This window comes from Drosophila miranda, chromosome 3 (genome assembly GCF_003369915.1).
Source record: "Drosophila miranda strain MSH22 chromosome 3, D.miranda_PacBio2.1, whole genome shotgun sequence".
Classification (NCBI taxonomy): domain Eukaryota; kingdom Metazoa; phylum Arthropoda; class Insecta; order Diptera; family Drosophilidae; genus Drosophila; species Drosophila miranda.
The window spans coordinates 14,016,340-14,035,450 of record NC_046676.1 but is presented as its reverse complement, the minus strand read 5'-3'; the positions used below and the strand labels follow the sequence as shown (position 1 = coordinate 14,035,450).

General features: G+C 50.3%; 2 protein-coding genes across 2 annotated transcripts; both read right to left on the bottom strand.

Annotated features, from left to right (window-relative positions):
• Positions 1-3,759: 3,759 nt before the first annotated feature.
• Positions 3,760-8,732, bottom strand: LOC117187708 (myosin heavy chain, non-muscle-like). Its single transcript, XM_033390423.1, has 6 exons — positions 8,697-8,732; positions 7,090-8,412; positions 6,503-7,033; positions 5,129-6,424; positions 4,900-5,063; positions 3,760-4,280 (listed from the first exon to the last, which is right to left on the bottom strand). Exons 1-6 carry the CDS (start codon positions 8,715-8,717, stop codon positions 4,130-4,132), a joined length of 3,486 nt encoding a protein of 1,161 aa, XP_033246314.1. The 5' UTR covers positions 8,718-8,732; the 3' UTR covers positions 3,760-4,129.
• Positions 8,733-9,790: 1,058 nt separating this feature from the next.
• On the bottom strand, positions 9,791-18,777 carry LOC117187709 (myosin heavy chain, non-muscle-like). Its single transcript, XM_033390429.1, has 9 exons — positions 18,682-18,777; positions 18,305-18,397; positions 17,157-18,229; position 17,097; positions 13,350-15,290; positions 12,763-13,293; positions 11,389-12,684; positions 11,160-11,323; positions 9,791-10,540 (listed from the first exon to the last, which is right to left on the bottom strand). The coding sequence occupies exons 1-9, from the start codon at positions 18,700-18,702 to the stop codon at positions 10,390-10,392; spliced, it is 5,271 nt and encodes a 1,756-aa protein (XP_033246320.1). The 5' UTR covers positions 18,703-18,777; the 3' UTR covers positions 9,791-10,389.
• Positions 18,778-19,111: the final 334 nt, after the last annotated feature.

Here is a 19,111-nt window from a genome sequence, read left to right as displayed (position 1 = left end):
GCATTTTTATACGGCTGTGTACGCACCTCAAGCCAACGCATCGGAACGCGTTAACAGATCCGTTATTGCCGCCATTAAAGCTTACATCAAGCCAGATCAAACTAATTGGGATGAGCAGCTTAGTTCTATTAGTTGTGCCTTACGATCTAGTCTGCATTCAGCCCTAAACGACAGCCCCTATCGGGTTGCATTTGGACAGCACATGATCACCAATGGAGACACCTATCAGCTCTTACGAAATTTGCAGGTTTTAGAAGATCGTACCGTGAGTTTTGGTCGGGAAGATTCGTTTGATGTGATTCGAAAAACAGCCCAACGAACAATACAAAAACAACACCAACGAAACGAACAGCAGTACAACCTTCGAAGTCGTGAAGTGGCGTTCAAAGTTGGCCAGGAGGTCTACAGACGCAACTTTCAGCAGAGCAATTTCGTTAAAGGTTTCAGCGCAAAACTAGCTCCTACTTTTGTAAAAGCTAGAATAAAACGTAGGCTTGGTCACAGTTATTACGAGTTGGAAGATCCCCAAGGTAGACTTATCGGAAAATACCACGCTAAAGACATAAAGCAGTGACCATCCTAATACAGGTTAACGGTTTTCCTCCAAGCGTCTATCACCCTTTGATGTGATTAACACCAAAGTGTGATCTTGGCCGGGGGGATTTGTAGTGGTCGCTTGTCGGGCGGATAGGAAAGCATATTTGTGTTCTTCGCCTGAAAGTATGCCCGATGGTATTTGTACAATTTATATATTTATGTACATAATATATATATAAATATATAAATATATATTATATTATTTATACAAGTATATATCACACCTCACCGAGATACTTATTAATTATTAAGTTTAGTCCCCATAGTTAGTGTATAGTTAGGTTGGCTTAATTTCTTGTTGTGGTGTTACATGTTAAATGTTCCTGGTCGTGTGGGGGCTAGCGCCATCTAGGGTTGACATTAAGAATATGCTTAAAAACGAACAAAAATCTCCCCACCATGTCCATAACCATTCAAGGTGAATGGCGAAGGATCGTGCAAAGGCAGATCCGGAGAACAAAATTTTTGTTGGTCAGTAGATCCGCCCAAATCTGTCTTTCTCCTCGTGGCCGTACAAGCATTCAGTTGCGCGGTGAGAAAAAAAAATAATAAAAATAAAATTAAACCGCCGTAAATAACCGTGGTGTTAAACCAAAGTGCACTCGATCGGGAAAAAGAACCCAAAAAAGCAGATTGGGCTCTAATCGAAAACTTTCCGCTTGGAGGTAAGCAGCCCCAACACAAAAAAAAAAAAAACACCTGGAGAAAGAAGGAATTAGCACCTCAACCCCATCCCCTTATTTTCGCAGTGCCAGTTCCAACAAGGTAAATATGTGCATGGAGTAACTGTTAGAAAAAGTAGCCTGATCAGTATTTTCAAATTCCACATTAGAATCGGCACTTAGTTTGGGAATTATCCAAAAGCTGCAGCCCGAGCTTTAAGCCCCCGCACTACGAACCAGCTGATCCACCAAGTCGCGGGCAGTGAACTTTGGCTGCGCGAGACGAGGACAGCCGTCTGAACGGGCTTAGTGCGGCGAAGTGGCGTAACCGTTTCGCATTCAAAACCGGGCCAAGAAACGGAAACCGGTGCTTGCAGTCAGCGTAGGACCGAAGCCGCTTAAATGTTCCTACCGGGCGGGAAAAAATAGTGCACCACGTGTGTACATAACCTCCCGGCGACCCCTAGTGGTATCGCCTCTCTTGTTCTTCTCGTGATTCGGCCTTACTGTTCCAAACGGTTATTTAAAGTGCAGTGGAGGCCAGCGTTTGTCTTATGTGCACGTTAGTGTCATTATGTAGGCTGAATGAAAACTGTAAGAGATGTGCTCACATACATATGTATACACCGCCCACTGAAAGCCACTGAGGCCAGTAAGATCCCACCGTGACTCGCATTCCCTTGAACCTCGCAGTCCGTTGATATGTCTGTTTTTGTGTAGATGGATATACTTAGTGTTAATTGTAACAAAAAAAAAAAACCAGAAAAAAAACCCACCAACACATGGAAAGTTTGAAAATGCATTTGATAAAAGCTTAAAAGTTTGAGCTTAAAAGCGTCCGCTCGGCCGGGTCCCCTCCGCGAGCTTATGCCATGCAGCACGCGCTGTACGATTTTGTTTTTGGTTTGCAGGTAAAAGTTTAATGCACCCACACACAGCCAGACGCCCAGCTACGAAAGATCTTTCGCCGCGGGAACACAAACAAAAACTGAGTGAGCTTTATAATATACCAACAACATTACATTTTATTGCCTCCCAAAATTCCGCGAGCGTGGCAAAAGATTCGTTCTTTTTTGCTAGAGCTGTTTGTCGGTCGTTGACCTCACACTTTTAAAGTAGTCACAGCTGATTGGCCTTCTGCCTTTACAATACGCTTGGTAGAACGAATAGTATGTCCAACTACTCCCTGAAGCCGATGTGCTGGGACATGTGTACCTATATTGCGCTATAGTATTATCTTTCTATCTAAGGAAAAATCATTAGTTTATATCGCACTATAAAATATCGTATATGCACTTATAACTATTTACACTTATCGTATTTATTTATCTAAATATTCCCTAGTAATAATAGCTATATCTCTTGTGACGCTTTTCGTTCCTCCTTTTGTCCATTTAGCCTTGTCTTGGAGTTCTCGGTTAGTGTTTCTTTTTTCTTGTAACATGAATATAGTATTTGAATATAGTTTCTAATAAAATGATTGTTAAGATGAATATGTGCTAGACGTTACCGCATTTGGGGGAACCATGCCGCTCGTGAGCGAAATAGGATGACCAATACCGGACACTCCAGGGATCCTGATATTATTCTTGGCTCTTTAAGGATCATGGTAGGGTGGGCGTGGCACGACTCCGTGCCAGCAAAACAGAGATGTCCGCCGCGGTGGTAGATCCCTACTCCTTCTCTGCACTATCTTTGCCCCACTATACTTTCCGTACCCCTAACGATCCTTTCCTTGTCTGTCCCCCTCCCATTCCCAAAAAGAGTACGCGAATTTTAATAAAATAATACCAGCAGGAGCGAAGCAACCTAACTGGAGGGTTACCCCAAAGAACCCATCCCCATTTCCGACCAGAGATCAGCCGTGGAAGCGAGCGCGTACTCCTTCTCAGTTAGCCGACCACCAGCTTCATCGTGCGAAGATTCTCTTCGTTACTCGTTACATGGTATTTCCAGTGCTCTAAAGTATGCAGAAAAAATCGAATTTCGATGGTATCGATAACAATTGGAAAAGATGGTCACACTAAAAAGCACAAATTTCAATTTAAATTCCGGTCAAACTACCCCAATTTTGAAGAGAACCAGAATACATGCCGAGATCATGAATAACTCTAGAAATTATACACTGATCTCTGTATTTCCTATTCCTCAATCCAGAGCAACCTAACGGCTAACAGTACAAAATCATTTTATGTATATAATATAGCAAATTTTATTGTTTAGTTCTAAACAAAAACGAAATTAAATTCGTACATTAGTTGCTTGTTCAACATTCTCTTTCCGATTATCTTTTGTTTTTACTCAGCTCTGTTCGGATTCGTTTCCATTTTGAAAACCGTTTTAGTTGTTAAATGCATGAATTACATATTGCATCGTATTGCTATGCTACGGGCTGTTCTATGTTAGGTATTTATGTATGTATTTAAAGATTGATTGCAACGTGGAAGTGAGTGTATCCTAAAGATATGCTGAAGGAAGTTAATAAGTTTCTGGGTTTCGGTTGTTTTTGAGTTGCATAATTTTCGTTTTTATTTTCGATGCTTGCTCCGATCGGCAGCCAATCGAGGGATGCGGGGAAAGTTTCTTATGTGTTTATGGTTGTTTTATATAAATTTAAATTGGGGGAAATTGGAGTGTTTGACAACATTGTTTTTCTTTTTGCTTTTTTTGTTTCATTGTTTATGTTTTTTGTCGTTATAAAATGTTGGTTTTGTTGGTTTACGTTTTTAATTTAAGTATGTATAATAGTTTATATAAAAAATAACAGAGAAATTATATAAAAGAAACATTAAATATAATCGTTTATTTTGCTCTTCTCTTCTTCATCTCTTCTCCGTCCTATTCTCGATCTTGACCTAATAATTAACGCGTCAATTGCCCGAATCCTTGCCATCTAATGATTCATCCTGCACCGATGAGCTGTCGTCACCGCCGCCGCCGCCCCCACCACCGCCTCCTCCGCGCTTCGATGAAGGTGTGCCCGTGAGCCGGCTGGAGCTGAGGCCCATGCCGCCGGTGCGTCTAAAGGAAAGGGAGACATACAAGTTGCAGGATTAGTATCAGGGTTTACAATATATAGTAGAGGATGGTTCTGGGTAGACGTGCAGTGCATGGGGGAATACAAAAATAACAGAACAGAGGTTGGAGTTGCACGAACCAAGTTCTATTTAAAATAGGAGTTTGAACGGCATTAGTTCGCACTGTTGGATGATTTTGCTGGATGGTGTGTTCCTAACATGCAGAGAGATGTACACAGAGGTGTGGTTGCTAGGTTTTCTTTGGTTTGGAGTGGTTTCTGGTTCACATTCACTGGGTCTGGGTCTGGGTCTGGGTCTGGGTCTGAGGATCTGACTATGGATCTTGGCCAGCAGCACTTACAGCGCCTACGAGAAAGAAGCGAAACGATTCGAAACCTAATGCAGACCCTCACAATTCATAATGAGTGCGGCATCCTTTTTGTGCGAATAGGCCTTGGCCTTTTCGGTCTCGGCCACTTGGATGGAGCTTACACCAAAACAATAAAATGTCACAACAATATAGGAAGAATCTGAATCCCGGAAGAGAGCGAAAGAGAGACATAGCGCTGGAGACTTCCCCCTTCCGTCACAAAACCCTTGATCGAACAGGGATCTGCACCTACCGTAGTTTAGTTTTGAGTGAGTTGATCTCACGGTTCATGGCCTCCTGCGATTCAATCATATCCTCGCACTCGCGCTGGTACTTGCGCTTCTGTGTCTTCTCCTTCTGCAGTTCCTCCTCCGTCTCGTCCAGATTGCGCTTGAGCAATTTGATGCGGCTATTCAGCTGTGGGAGCAAAACGAATCCTTTAGTATAACCATCCCACAGTCAGGAACGGTCGGGCTGCTTACCTTATCCATTTGCTCCTTGTGCTGGTCGACATGTCTCCGCTCGTCTTCGATGTTCATCGTCAGCTCCTTGATCTTCTTGTCCATCTTGCGGTTGGCCTTCTGCTGCAGCAGTCGCTCCTTGCCCTCGCTCTCCAGCTGCTCCTCCAGATTGGCGATTTTGGCCTCGAGCGTGGCGATGGTGGCCTTCACCTTGGTACGTTGTGCCGTCTCAATCTCGGCCAGCTTGGCCTTCAGCTCCTTGTTCTGGCGCTCGAGCAGGGCACGTCCATTCTCGTTCTTCTGCGAGTTGGACTTCTCGTTGGCTAGCTCGGTGGTCAGCTGCTCGATCTGCAGCTGCGCCTTGCGGCTGCGGTCGAGCAGAACCTCCGAAATGGACTGCTCCTCCTCCAGCTCCTCCTCGAGTGTGGCAATGCGGGCCTCCAGTCGCCGCTTCTCGTCGACCATCTGCGATCCCTTGCTGGAACTGTTGGCAATCTCCTCGGCAAGCTCGTCGCGCTCCGTTTCGGCCGCCCGTCGGGCCCGCTCCGAGCTGGCCAAATCCTCGGTCAGCTGTAATACTTCTGCCTCCAAGGCCTTGACCTTGCGCTCGGCCTCCTTGCTCTGCGCCTGCAGCTCCTCCTTGGCCGCCTTGGCCTCCTCGGCGTCGCGAAGCGCATCCTTGACTTGTGCTTGCAGCTTCTTGGCGTGCTTCAGGGCATCCTCCTTCACCTTGTTATGCATCTCCATCGTGGTCTCGATCTCCTTGAGGTCGCCCTCCAGCTTCTTCTTCGATGCCACGGCGGCCGTTCGCTGCTTGCGCTCCTCATCGAGCTCCGCTTCCAGATCGCGCAATTGCTTGACCAGTCCTCGCCGCTTCTCCTCCGCCCCCTCCTCCTTGGCCAGCAGGTCGCGCTCAAACTGGGAGCGCAGGGCCTGCATATTGACCTCGAGACGCAGCTTGGCATCCTCCGTCAGCTGGAGGTCGTCCTCGAGCTCCTCGTTTTGTGCTTTCAGCTCGGCCAGCTGCGACTCCAGGGCGCGCTTGGCCTTCTCAAGCTCGTGGACGTTCTTGTCGGCGGTGCCTTGGGAGTTGGCCAGGTCGTCTAGCTCGTTCTGGAGTGTCTTGCGCTTGTTCTCGAGATCTTCGATCTTGTCGAAGGCCTCGTCCAGCTCGCGGGACACCGACAGCACCTTGGTCTCCTTCTCGCGCGCCTCCCGCTCTGCAGTGTCGCGTTCCTGGGCGATCTGCTCTGATATGGCTTTCTCCTCGGCGAGGGTCTTGTCGAAGTTCTTCTGCTTCTTCTCCAACTCGAGCACCTATGAGGGATTGGAATTGGGATTGGGGATTAGCAAAGGGAGTCCTTCAAGGAACTATGACGAGGGCCAGGGACCTACCTTCGTGCGTTGCGTCTCCAGCTCGATGGTGGCATCCTCCAGCTCCGATTGGATCTTCTTTTTGCTCTTGTCCAGGCGATCGTTCTGGGCAATCAGCTCCTTCACCTGTCGCTCCAACACCTCGATCTCCTTGTTGAGCCGCTTCTTGCCCTCCTCCAGCTCCTTGGCCAGGTCGGCATCCTCCTCAGCCTTCTTCTTGATCTCCTGCATCTGGCCGGTGACCTCGGCCAGTTTGCGCTCAAAGTTACGCTTGGCCTCCTCATCCTCCTCGAGCTGCTCCTGCAGCGCCTCCTTCTCGGACTCGATCTGGCGCAGCTTGGAGCTGAGGCCCAGTTTCTGGCGTGTCTCCTCCTCCAGCTGCTGCTGCGCTTCCGTCAGCTGCGACTCCATATTGCTGGCCGACTTGACGGCTGCCGATGCCTTCAGCTCGGCCTCCTCCAGCTGATTGGTGATATTCTCCGCCTCCTGCTGCAGCTTTGTGCACTTCTCCTGCAATTCCGATCGTGCGCGTTCGATCTCGGCCAATTTCACCTGCAAACAGAATCAGAATAGAGATCGTTCGGCCACCTTCTGCTTTCGTCACTCACCTGAAGCTCTGCGATTTGGGATTCGGCCTGCTTGCGTCGTCGATCGTTCTCCTGCCGGGAGCTGTTGACGCTGCGCAATTCGGTGGCCAGATCGGCGTTCTCCGCCTCCAGCGTACCCTTGGCCTTCTCCAGCACGGACTTGGCCTTGCGCAGGTTCTCCAACTGATCGTTGATGCCGTTCAGCTCCTGCGAGTGCTTGTGCCGCATGTCGGCCAGGACGCCCTCGTGGTTCACACCCTCTTCCTCCAGCGACTTCTTCAGCGTGGCCAGCTCCTGTTCGCGCTTGGAGCGCAGCTCTTGTTGGGCGGCCGTGGTGTCCAGGGAGTCGAGAAGCTCGTTCTTGAGTGCTTCGAGCTCCTCGCTGAGGTCGCGTCGCACCTTCTCGGCCTTGGCGCGGGCCGCCTTCTCGGCCTCGAGATCCTCCTGGATCTCGGCGAGCTGCGATTCGAGTTCACGTTGGGCCTTCTGGGCGGTGGCCTTGGTGGCGGACTCCTCGTCAATGCGCATCAGGGTCTGGGTGAGCTCCTCCTCGCGCTTCAACAGCTGCGCCTGCATCTCCTCCACTTGGGTGCGTCGCTCATTCAGCTGCTCCCTAAGGTCCGCCACCTCGGTTTCCACCTTTCGCTTGGTGCGGTCCGTCTCCTGGCGCTGCTGCTGATCCTTGTGCATGCGCTCCTCGAGCTCGGCGATGGTGGCCTCGTGCTTGGCCTTCAGTTTGGCCAGGTGCTTGGCCTTCTCCTCCTCCTCGGCGAGCGTCTGGGAGAGATCGTTGGCCCGCTCTTCGAGCAGCTTCTTCTCCTTGAGCAGCTTTTGGTTCTGGTCGTCGGTGAGGGCGAGATCCTCCTCGTGCTTCTTGATCTTCCCGTCCAACTGGACCTTCTCCAGCTGCAGCTTCTGGCGCGCGGCCTCCTCCTCCTCCAGCTGCTCCTCGAGGTCCTGGATGTGCAGCTCCAGCTTTTTCTTCTCACCGCCCAGGGCCAATACACGCTCCTCCTCCTCCTCGACGCGCGTCTCCAGCTCCTGCATCATGTCCTCCAGCTCCTGTTTGCGAGCCATCAGACGCGAGCGCGACTCCTCCGCCTCGTCGCACAGCTCAGTCTCGGCCTGCAGATGTTCGGCGAGCCTGGTTTTCTCCACCAGCGCCTGCTGGTACTTGCGCTCGTACTCCTGGGTGTTCTTGGCCAGCGTGTCGAGCTTCTCGCGCACCTGCTTCAGCTCATCCTCTTTCTGGACGAGCTTCTCCTCCTGCTTGGTGACCTCCAGCAGGGGCTTAACCTTCGTGTAGATGGGATTCGCTTGCAGCAGTTGTTGCTCCAGTTCACCCTGAGTAGCGGGAGGACACAAGAGAATGGGATTATTGCAGGTTCTTCAGAGATCTAACGATGTCTAGGGTTAGCAACACAAAAGAAGCACAATGTACACATAGAAAACATGCAACAAACAATCGACAAGGACAAGGACAACCACATGCAGTTCTCAAAGGATTAATCTACGGAAAGCAAGCAAAAGACTACTCTAAAAATTGTACTGAACACGGGACAAAACTCCTCTACTCTGCCGTTCGGCGGCGGCGGCGATGGCTGCTCCAGCCGGTTGGATTCTTTTACCTCATTCTGATCACTCTCCATTGCTATATCGATATTCCGTTGATACTTATATTGTTTTTGTTTCTTGGTCACTATCTTGACTTTTAAGTATTTATTCGCTAACACCGAATAGATCTGTAATTATTCAGGATTTTTTGGGTAGGTTATGGGAAGGGGAAGCCTTAAAATCATATGTATCTAGATATAGCTATTTATCTACAACTGAAAATCGTATATTAACATTACGTATATATGTATGGTTAGTTTTAGTTTTGTTTAGGATTTACTTATAGGGGGTAGGGGGGGGGTGTGTACAGTAGAGCATACTTTACCGAAAATGCCTCTTGACTACTCTAAAAATGCGTGGCATGGAATGGAGGGCAAGAGGAGAGAGCAGTGAGCAGAGAGATGATTTTAAACAGATGTACAAAGTGTATGTGTGGTCTTGATATGGAAATGGGAAAACAGAACACAGAGCCCCTTGGAAGGTACTCTTTTGTGAGAGGAAATGCATCATCAAAACATACATAAATGAGGATCAACAAAACATATAGGGTGCCATTAGTTAGATAGTTAGTTAGTTAGTCATGGGCGGGGACGGGGAAAATTATCCAGACTTGTATGAGATTTTCGAATTTTTTTTCTAGGATTAAACGTACATCTTAGTCAGCCAGTTACCTGTACTGTAGTATGTAGCCATCAGTTTGTATATATGTAAAAATGTTAATAAACTTATATTCTCATTTATGTATATTCTATCTTTTCTTAAATAATATGGCATATTATTATTTCTAAATCCACGCTTGCAGGAAAGAAATCACATGTTCAGTTTTTAATGTTTCTTAAAATTCCCTCTGATTTAATGGTATTTCCAGTGCTCTAAAGTATGCAGAAAAAATCTAATTTCGATGGTATCGATAACAATTGGAAAAGATTGTCACACTAAAAAGCACAAATTTCAATTTAAATTCCGGTCAAACTACCCCAATTTTGAAGAGAACCAGAATACATGCCGAGATCATGAATAACTCTAGAAATTATACACTGATCTCTGTATTTCCTATTCCTCAATCCAGAGCAACCTAACGGCTAACAGTACAAAATCATTTTATGTATATAATATAGCAAATTTTATTGTTTAGTTCTAAACAAAAACGAAATTAAATTCGTACATTAGTTGCTTGTTCAACATTTTCTTTCCGATTATCTTTTGTTTTTACTCAGCTCTGTTCGGATTCGTTTCCATTTTGAGAACCGTTTTAGTTGTTAAATGCATGAATTACATATTGCATCGTATTGCTATGCTACGGGCTGTTCTATGTTAGGTATTTATGTATGTATTTAAAGATTGATTGCAACGTGGAAGTGAGTGTATCCTAAAGATATGCTGAAGGAAGTTAATAAGTTTCTGGGTTTCGGTTGTTTTTGAGTTGCATAATTTTCGTTTTTATTTTCGATGCTTGCTCCGATCGGCAGCCAATCGAGGGATGCGGGGAAAGTTTCTTATGTGTTTATGGTTGTTTTATATAAATTTAAATTGGGGGAAATTGGAGTGTTTGACAACATTGTTTTTCTTTTTGCTTTTTTTGTTTCATTGTTTATGTTTTTTGTCGTTATAAAATGTTGGTTTTGTTGGTTTACGTCGTTTATTTTGCTCTTCTCTTCTTCATCTCTTCTCCGTCCTATTCTCGATCTTGACCTAATAATTAACGCGTCAATTGCCCGAATCCTCGCCATCTAATGATTCATCCTGCACCGATGAGCTGTCGTCACCGCCGCCGCCGCCCCCACCACCGCCTCCTCCGCGCTTCGATGAAGGTGTGCCCGTGAGCCGGCTGGAGCTGAGGCCCATGCCGCCGGTGCGTCTAAAGGAAAGGGAGACATACAAGTTGCAGGATTAGTATCAGGGCTTACAATATATAGTAGAGGATGGTTCTGGGTAGACGTGCAGTGCATGGGGGAATACAAAAATAACAGAACAGAGGTTGGAGTTGCACGAACTAAGTTCTATTTAAAATAGGAGTTTGAACGGCATTAGTTCGCACTGTTGGATGAATTTGCTGGATGGTGTGTTCCTAACATGCAGAGAGATGTACACAGAGGTGTGGTTGCTAGGTTTTCTTTGGTTTGGAGTGGTTTCTGGTTCACATTCACTGGGTCTGGGTCTGGGTCTGGGTCTGGGTCTGAGGATCTGACTATGGATCTTGGCCAGCAGCACTTACAGCGCCTACGAGAAAGAAGCGAAACGATTCGAAACCTAATGCAGACCCTCACAATTCATAATGAGTGCGGCATCCTTTTTGGGCGAATAGGCCTTGGCCTTTTCGGTCTCGGCCACTTGGATGGAGCTTAAACCAAAACAATAAAATGTCAAAACAATATAGGAAGAATCTGAATCCCGGAAGAGAGCGAAAGAGAGACATAGCGCTGGAGACTTCCCCCTTCCGTCACAAAACCCTTGATCGAACAGGGATCTGCACCTACCGTAGTTTAGTTTTGAGTGAGTTGATCTCACGGTTCATGGCCTCCTGCGATTCAATCATATCCTCGCACTCGCGCTGGTACTTGCGCTTCTGTGTCTTCTCCTTCTGCAGTTCCTCCTCCGTCTCGTCCAGATTGCGCTTGAGCAATTTGATGCGGCTATTCAGCTGTGGGAGCAAAACGAATCCTTTAGTATAACCATCCCACAGTCAGGAACCGTCGGGCTGCTTACCTTATCCATTTGCTCCTTGTGCTGGTCGACATGTCTCCGCTCGTCTTCGATGTTCATCGTCAGCTCCTTGATCTTCTTGTCCATCTTGCGGTTGGCCTTCTGCTGCAGCAGTCGCTCCTTGCCCTCGCTCTCCAGCTGCTCCTCCAGATTGGCGATTTTGGCCTCGAGCGTGGCGATGGTGGCCTTCACCTTGGTACGTTGTGCCGTCTCAATCTCGGCCAGCTTGGCCTTCAGCTCCTTGTTCTGGCGCTCGAGCAGGGCACGTCCATTCTCGTTCTTCTGCGAGTTGGACTTCTCGTTGGCTAGCTCGGTGGTCAGCTGCTCGATCTGCAGCTGCGCCTTGCGGCTGCGGTCGAGCAGAACCTCCGAAATGGACTGCTCCTCCTCCAGCTCCTCCTCGAGTGTGGCAATGCGGGCCTCCAGTCGCCGCTTCTCGTCGACCATCAGCGATCCCTTGCTGGAACTGTTGGCAATCTCCTCGGCAAGCTCGTCGCGCTCCGTTTCGGCCGCCCGTCGGGCCCGCTCCGAGCTGGCCAAATCCTCGGTCAGCTGTAATACTTCTGCCTCCAAGGCCTTGACCTTGCGCTCGGCCTCCTTGCTCTGCGCCTGCAGCTCCTCCTTGGCCGCCTTGGCCTCCTCGGCGTCGCGAAGCGCATCCTTGACTTGTGCTTGCAGCTTCTTGGCGTGCTTCAGGGCATCCTCCTTCACCTTGTTATGCATCTCCATCGTGGTCTCGATCTCCTTGAGGTCGCCCTCCAGCTTCTTCTTCGATGCCACGGCGGCCGTTCGCTGCTTGCGCTCCTCATCGAGCTCCGCTTCCAGATCGCGCAATTGCTTGACCAGTCCTCGCCGCTTCTCCTCCGCCCCTTCCTCCTTGGCCAGCAGGTCGCGCTCAAACTGGGAGCGCAGGGCCTGCATATTGACCTCGAGACGCAGCTTGGCATCCTCCGTCAGCTGGAGGTCGTCCTCGAGCTCCTCGTTTTGTGCTTTCAGCTCGGCCAGCTGCGACTCCAGGGCGCGCTTGGCCTTCTCAAGCTCGTGGACGTTCTTGTCGGCGGTGCCTTGGGAGTTGGCCAGGTCGTCTAGCTCGTTCTGGAGTGTCTTGCGCTTGTTCTCGAGATCTTCGATCTTGTCGAAGGCCTCGTCCAGCTCGCGGGACACCGACAGCACCTTGGTCTCCTTCTCGCGCGTCTCCCGCTCTGCAGTGTCGCGTTCCTGGGCGATCTGCTCTGATATGGCTTTCTCCTCGGCGAGGGTCTTGTCGAAGTTCTTCTGCTTCTTCTCCAACTCGAGCACCTATGAGGGATTGGGATTGGGATTGGGGATTAGCAAAGGGAGTCCTTCAAGGAACTATGACGAGGGCCAGGGACCTACCTTCGTGCGTTGCGTCTCCAGCTCGATGGTGGCATCCTCCAGCTCCGATTGGATCTTCTTTTTGCTCTTGTCCAGGCGATCGTTCTGGGCAATCAGCTCCTTCACCTGTCGCTCCAACACCTCGATCTCCTTGTTGAGCCGCTTCTTGCCCTCCTCCAGCTCCTTGGCCAGGTCGGCATCCTCCTCAGCCTTCTTCTTGATCTCCTGCATCTGGCCGGTGACCTCGGCCAGTTTGCGCTCAAAGTTACGCTTGGCCTCCTCATCCTCCTCGAGCTGCTCCTGCAGCGCCTCCTTCTCGGACTCGATCTGGCGCAGCTTGGAGCTGAGGCCCAGTTTCTGGCGTGTCTCCTCCTCCAGCTGCTGCTGCGCTTCCGTCAGCTGCGACTCCATATTGCTGGCCGACTTGACGGCTGCCGATGCCTTCAGCTCGGCCTCCTCCAGCTGATTGGTGATATTCTCCGCCTCCTGCTGCAGCTTTGTGCACTTCTCCTGCAATTCCGATCGTGCGCGTTCGATCTCGGCCAATTTCACCTGCAAACAGAATCAGAATAGAGATCGTTCGGCCACTTTCTGCTTTCGTCACTCACCTGAAGCTCTGCGATTTGGAATTCGGCCTGCTTGCGTCGTTCGATCTCCTGCCGGGAGCTGTTGACGCTGCGCAATTCGGTGGCCAGATCGGCGTTCTCCGCCTCCAGCGTACCCTTGGCCTTCTCCAGCACGGACTTGGCCTTGCGCAGGTTCTCCAACTGATCGTTGATGCCGTTCAGCTCCTGCGAGTGCTTGTGCCGCATGTCGGCCAGGACGCCCTCGTGGTTCACACCCTCTTCCTCCAGCGACTTCTTCAGCGTGGCCAGCTCCTGTTCGCGCTTGGAGCGCAGCTCTTGTTGGGCGGCCGTGGTGTCCAGGGAGTCGAGAAGCTCGTTCTTGAGTGCTTCGAGCTCCTCGCTGAGGTCGCGTCGCACCTTCTCGGCCTTGGCGCGGGCCGCCTTCTCGGCCTCGAGATCCTCCTGGATCTCGGCGAGCTGCGATTCGAGTTCACGTTGGGCCTTCTGGGCGGTGGCCTTGGTGGCGGACTCCTCGTCAATGCGCATCAGGGTCTGGGTGAGCTCCTCCTCGCGCTTCAACAGCTGCGCCTGCATCTCCTCCACTTGGGTGCGTCGCTCATTCAGCTGCTCCCTAAGGTCCGCCACCTCGGTTTCCACCTTTCGCTTGGTGCGGTCCGTCTCCTGGCGCTGCTGCTGATCCTTGTGCATGCGCTCCTCGAGCTCGGCGATGGTGGCCTCGTGCTTGGCCTTCAGTTTGGCCAGGTGCTTGGCCTTCTCCTCCTCCTCGGCGAGCGTCTGGGAGAGATCGTTGGCCCGCTCTTCGAGCAGCTTCTTCTCCTTGAGCAGCTTTTGGTTCTGGTCGTCGGTGAGGGCGAGATCCTCCTCGTGCTTCTTGATCTTCCCGTCCAACTGGACCTTCTCCAGCTGCAGCTTCTGGCGCGCGGCCTCCTCCTCCTCCAGCTGCTCCTCGAGGTCCTGGATGTGCAGCTCCAGCTTTTTCTTCTCACCGCCCAGGGCCAATACACGCTCCTCCTCCTCCTCGACGCGCGTCTCCAGCTCCTGCATCATGTCCTCCAGCTCCTGTTTGCGAGCCATCAGACGCGAGCGCGACTCCTCCGCCTCGTCGCACAGCTCAGTCTCGGCCTGCAGATGTTCGGCGAGCCTGGTTTTCTCCACCAGCGCCTGCTGGTACTTGCGCTCGTACTCCTGGGTGTTCTTGGCCAGCGTGTCGAGCTTCTCGCGCACCTGCTTCAGCTCATCCTCTTTCTGGACGAGCTTCTCCTCCTGCTTGGTGACCTCCAGCAGGGGCTTAACCTTCGTGTAGAGGCGCCACCACTGCCAGTTGCGGAGCTTGAGGTAGGCGGCGCAGTTGCGCTGGAGCCGCTTCTGGTAGTTGCGGCGGGCGAGGAAGCCGCGACAGAACGCCTGGAAGTTCACGATTAGGTCGGAGATCTTGAAGTCACGCTCCTCCTCGAGATGGGCGAGGACGCCCGCGCGGAAGAAGATCTTCGACTGACCGACTCGATACAGATTCGAGTCGAGTTCCAGCGCCTGGATCATCCTCTCGCAGGCCTTCTTGCCGTCCATGAAGCCCTTGGCGATGACGTTCGGAGTGAGCAGCTCGTACCGCTGGCGGAACTCCTGGAAGGGTATGCGATTGGGAAAGCCTTGGCGACAGATGCGTATGCCCTCGAGGACGCCGTTGCAACGCAACTGGTCGAGCACCAGGGGGGCATCGATCTTGCCGGCCCGCTTCTCGTGGTTCGGTATGATACAGCGCACAAAATTGGGATTCGTGTTGCGCAGCGTGTCCATCAGCTTCGCCAGCTGCTCCTTGTATAGGTGGGACATGGTGCGGAACATGCCCTTGCGGGTGCGTGCCCCGAACGTGGTGTCGGTCAGGGCCTGCTGTGCCATGCCAACGATCTCCGCATCCTTCCAGATGTTCACCACAAACGGATCCTGCGAGCCCTGCAGCAGCGACTGTAACGTGTCATCTACGCACGTCTGTGTATATAAATCCTGCCAGGCTAGCTGTCATTCAGCGAAGGGAAGCACACGCTTTGGGTTTCCGGCCTCTGCTCGTCGGCTATTGGAGTGATGTTCTTGCCCCCCTCCTGCTGGTGGCCTATACGCATTATACCGCGAATGAAGTAGCGTGTCACGACGAAAATGCTTAACCGGGAGACACTGTTTATCCCTGAATAGAATTGTGGATGTGTGCTGGAAAGGTATCTCAACTCCGCCTCTGGTGTTGTCGAGGTCGTGTCGCCCACCCTACCATGGCCATTCCAAACCGTTCGATTTAATGACGGAATGGCCCCTTTGTCCGGGGCGTCCTACATGGGGAATTTGCCAGCGAAAGCAAAGCGGTAGATTAATACATTATAAAGTTTATTCACTTACTGGCTAAAACACTAACATTACCCGCAAATACCATAATATAATCACCCACATTAAAAGAGTAGCTAAATGAAATATATGTATAAAAATTCCTACAAATACTTGGCTATGTGTCATACAAACGATATACTAAATAAGTCCGAAACGGACAAACTAACTTGCTTGCTGACTCCGTAATGTTACGAAACCAATTCGAGTGGGCACTTCTCCCTCTCACTCACCGACCGGCCCTAGTTCCCTTGTTTCAAGTTGTATTTATTAATAATAGAATTTAAGTCCACTCATACCTTTTCTCCAGTTTATGGCTCCATCGGCGAAAGCGCTTTCCTCGATGAATACCTAAAGCTGCTGTGGTGGAAGAACACTTAAATGGGCACAAGGTTGGGGGAAATCATATTTGCAGATCGGCGAGAGTCACGAGAAGCCACTACCGGAATCAAATCTAAATCTCTCCTAATTAGCTCCGCACAGAAATCATAATTAATTACACATTTACAAACACGAATACAATTACTCCGTCAATCCGTTGCTTCCTCTTTTTTTTCTATTCTCTTTCTCCCAACTGTTATCTATGTTTCCTTTCCACCTCCTGGGCGAACGGGAACAACTCAAATTCTTTCCCCTGCTTCTGCAGGTGAAAGGTACGCGAAAGCAAAGAAAAAGGCCAAACGGCCAATCTCCGACGGTGCTAGATTAACACTTTCTCTCCGCCGATCTGCTCGCGACCAAGGGACGGGCCCTCCTTATCTGCCGCGTCGCGCTCGACTACTAAAGTGCCGACGCCAACGCCTCGGGAAGCTAGCCGCTTGGGGGACCGAGCGTTCCCCAAATGTCTTCTCCCTCTGCTTCCACGCTCGCTTCTCCGATGGCTGAGCGCTTTCCAGATAATCCCAAAGGTTTAAACGCCACTTTGTTAGGCTTGCGGCTGTTGTTGTTTGCTGGCTGGCTTCCTTGGACGATCGAATCCGCACTGATTAACTCGATTTACTAAGCGCCAAGACTACAAATGGGACAACTCTTTATTCTCCTTTAGCCCTTATCTTCTCTTCCCGCAGCACTTACCCCAACCGGACTCAGCGCTATACGGCTTCTGACGACTGAATAGCCCACTCGCCTTCAACCAAGAATCTCGCAGTCGAATCTTGGATTTAGATATTTAGATTCCCTAGAGTTTTTCTCTTCACTAAATTCTTGGTTTTCCTTTCCGTCGGACCGATACGCAACCGACTCAATTGACTTTCACGAGGGAATAGCCGATAGGGACGCCAACGTTCTGGCGGCATATCCTCTAACAGGTCCCTGGATGCATTTTCAACAGAGATAGCCTGACGTTTTGACCTGTTACCGTCTTTTTGGTTTTCCCTTGACCTGTCGTTCGCCTGCCACTCTGAGCACTAGATGGCGCCACAAAAAACTCAGCATTCCCTGCTACAAGCGCTACACGACACAATGTTCTCGTTCAGGGGATCCATGTTCTTCATCAGCCACTTGGTCGCCGAGTAGTCCACCCGTCCGGCATAGTGGACGATGGCAAAATCGGCCACGCCCCGGAAGTCGGTCTTCATGAACTTTGGATGCATCGAGTGGGCCGAGACGAGCTTGTCGACAAACGTCTTGTCGGTGGCCTTGGGGAACCAGCACTCCTCGTCGAGCAGGGCCATGATGCCGCCCGGTTTGTCGATCAGGTCATTGGTGGGCTGCAGATCGAGCCCAAAATCAATGAACTTCCACTCGATGCCCTCGCGCTGGTACTCCTCCTGCTCCAGGATGAACATGGTGTGGTTGAAGAGCTGCTGCAGCTTCTCGTTCGTGTAGTTGATGCACAGCTGCTCGAACGAGTTGAGCTCGAAAATCTCGAAGCCAGCCATGTCGAGGATGCCGATGAAGGAGGCCCCCTGCCGCTTGGTGCGGTCCAGCGACCGATTGATGCGATTCATCAGCCACTTGAACATCCGCTCGTAGCAGGCCTTGGCAATGGCCTCCACAGCGAACTCCACCTGCTCCTTGGTCTGGGCCTTGGTGACAAAGTCGCGGCCCACCTTGATGCGCGGCGTGAGGAAGGCCCGCGACATGTCCGTCACACTCAGGCCGAGCAAATGGGCAATCTTCTGGGCCACTGTGTTGTCGGGTAGCGTGGCCTGGTCGTTGTTGCGCTCCTGCCGGAACTTCATGCTTCCGAACAGCAGGACGGCGCTCACGATACGGAATATCGAGTTGAAGTCCTCCGAGGTCATGCCCATGATGTTCATCGACTTGACGGTGGCCTGGAACTCGGCATAGTCATCCACACCGGGCACTGGCAGGCTGCCGTTCGACAGGAATGCATACGACTTGACATCATCGAGTATGAACTTCTCGCGCTGCTCCGGCGAGGCGCCCGCCAGCAACTGATAGAAGATGTGGAATGTACGTTCGTCCTTGGCTTGGCGGATGGCCCGCGACTTCTCCAGCAGGTACGTCTCGATGTTGGCGCCCGAGATGAAACCAGAGGCATCGAAATTGATCCGTATGAATTTGCCCTGCACAAAAAGGCTCACAAATACAAGGATTACTGGAAGAGTCTCTATCGAAACGTGTGTGTGTGTGTGACTTACGAAACGCGATGAATTATCGTTCTTGACGGTCTTGGCATTGCCAAAGGCCTCCAGTATGGGATTCGCTTGCAGCAGTTGTTGCTCCAGTTCACCCTGAGTAGCGGGAGGACACAAGAGAATGAGATTATTGCAGGTTCTTCAGAGTTCTAACGATGTCTAGGGTTAGCAACACAAAAAAAGCACAATGTACACATAGAAAACATGCAACAAACAATCGACAAGGACAAGGACAACCACATGCAGTTCTCAAAGGATTAATCTACGGAAAGCAAGCAAAAGACTACTCTAAAAATTGTACTGAACACGGGACAAAACTCCTCTACTCTGCCGTTCGGCGGCGGCGGCGATGGCTGCTCCAGCCGGTTGGATTCTTTTACCTCATTCTGATCACTCTCCATTGCTATATCGATATTCCGTTGATACTTATATTGTTTTTGTTTCTTGGTCACTATCTTGACGTTTAAGTATTTATTCGCTAACACCGAATAGATCTGTTATTTTTCAGGATTTTTTGGGTAGGTTATGGGAAGGGGAAGCCTTAAAATCATATGTATCTAGATCTAGCTATTCATCTACAACTGAAAATCGTATACTCACATTACGTATATATGTATGGTTAGTTTTAGTTTTGTTTAGGATTTACTTATAGTGGGTAGGGGGGTGTGTACAGTAGAGCATACTTTACCGAAAATGCCTCTTGACTACTCTAAAAATGCGTGGCATGGAATGGAGGGCAAGAGGAGAGAGCAGTGAGCAGAGAGATGATTTTAAACAGATGTACAAAGTGTATGTGTGGTCTTGATATGG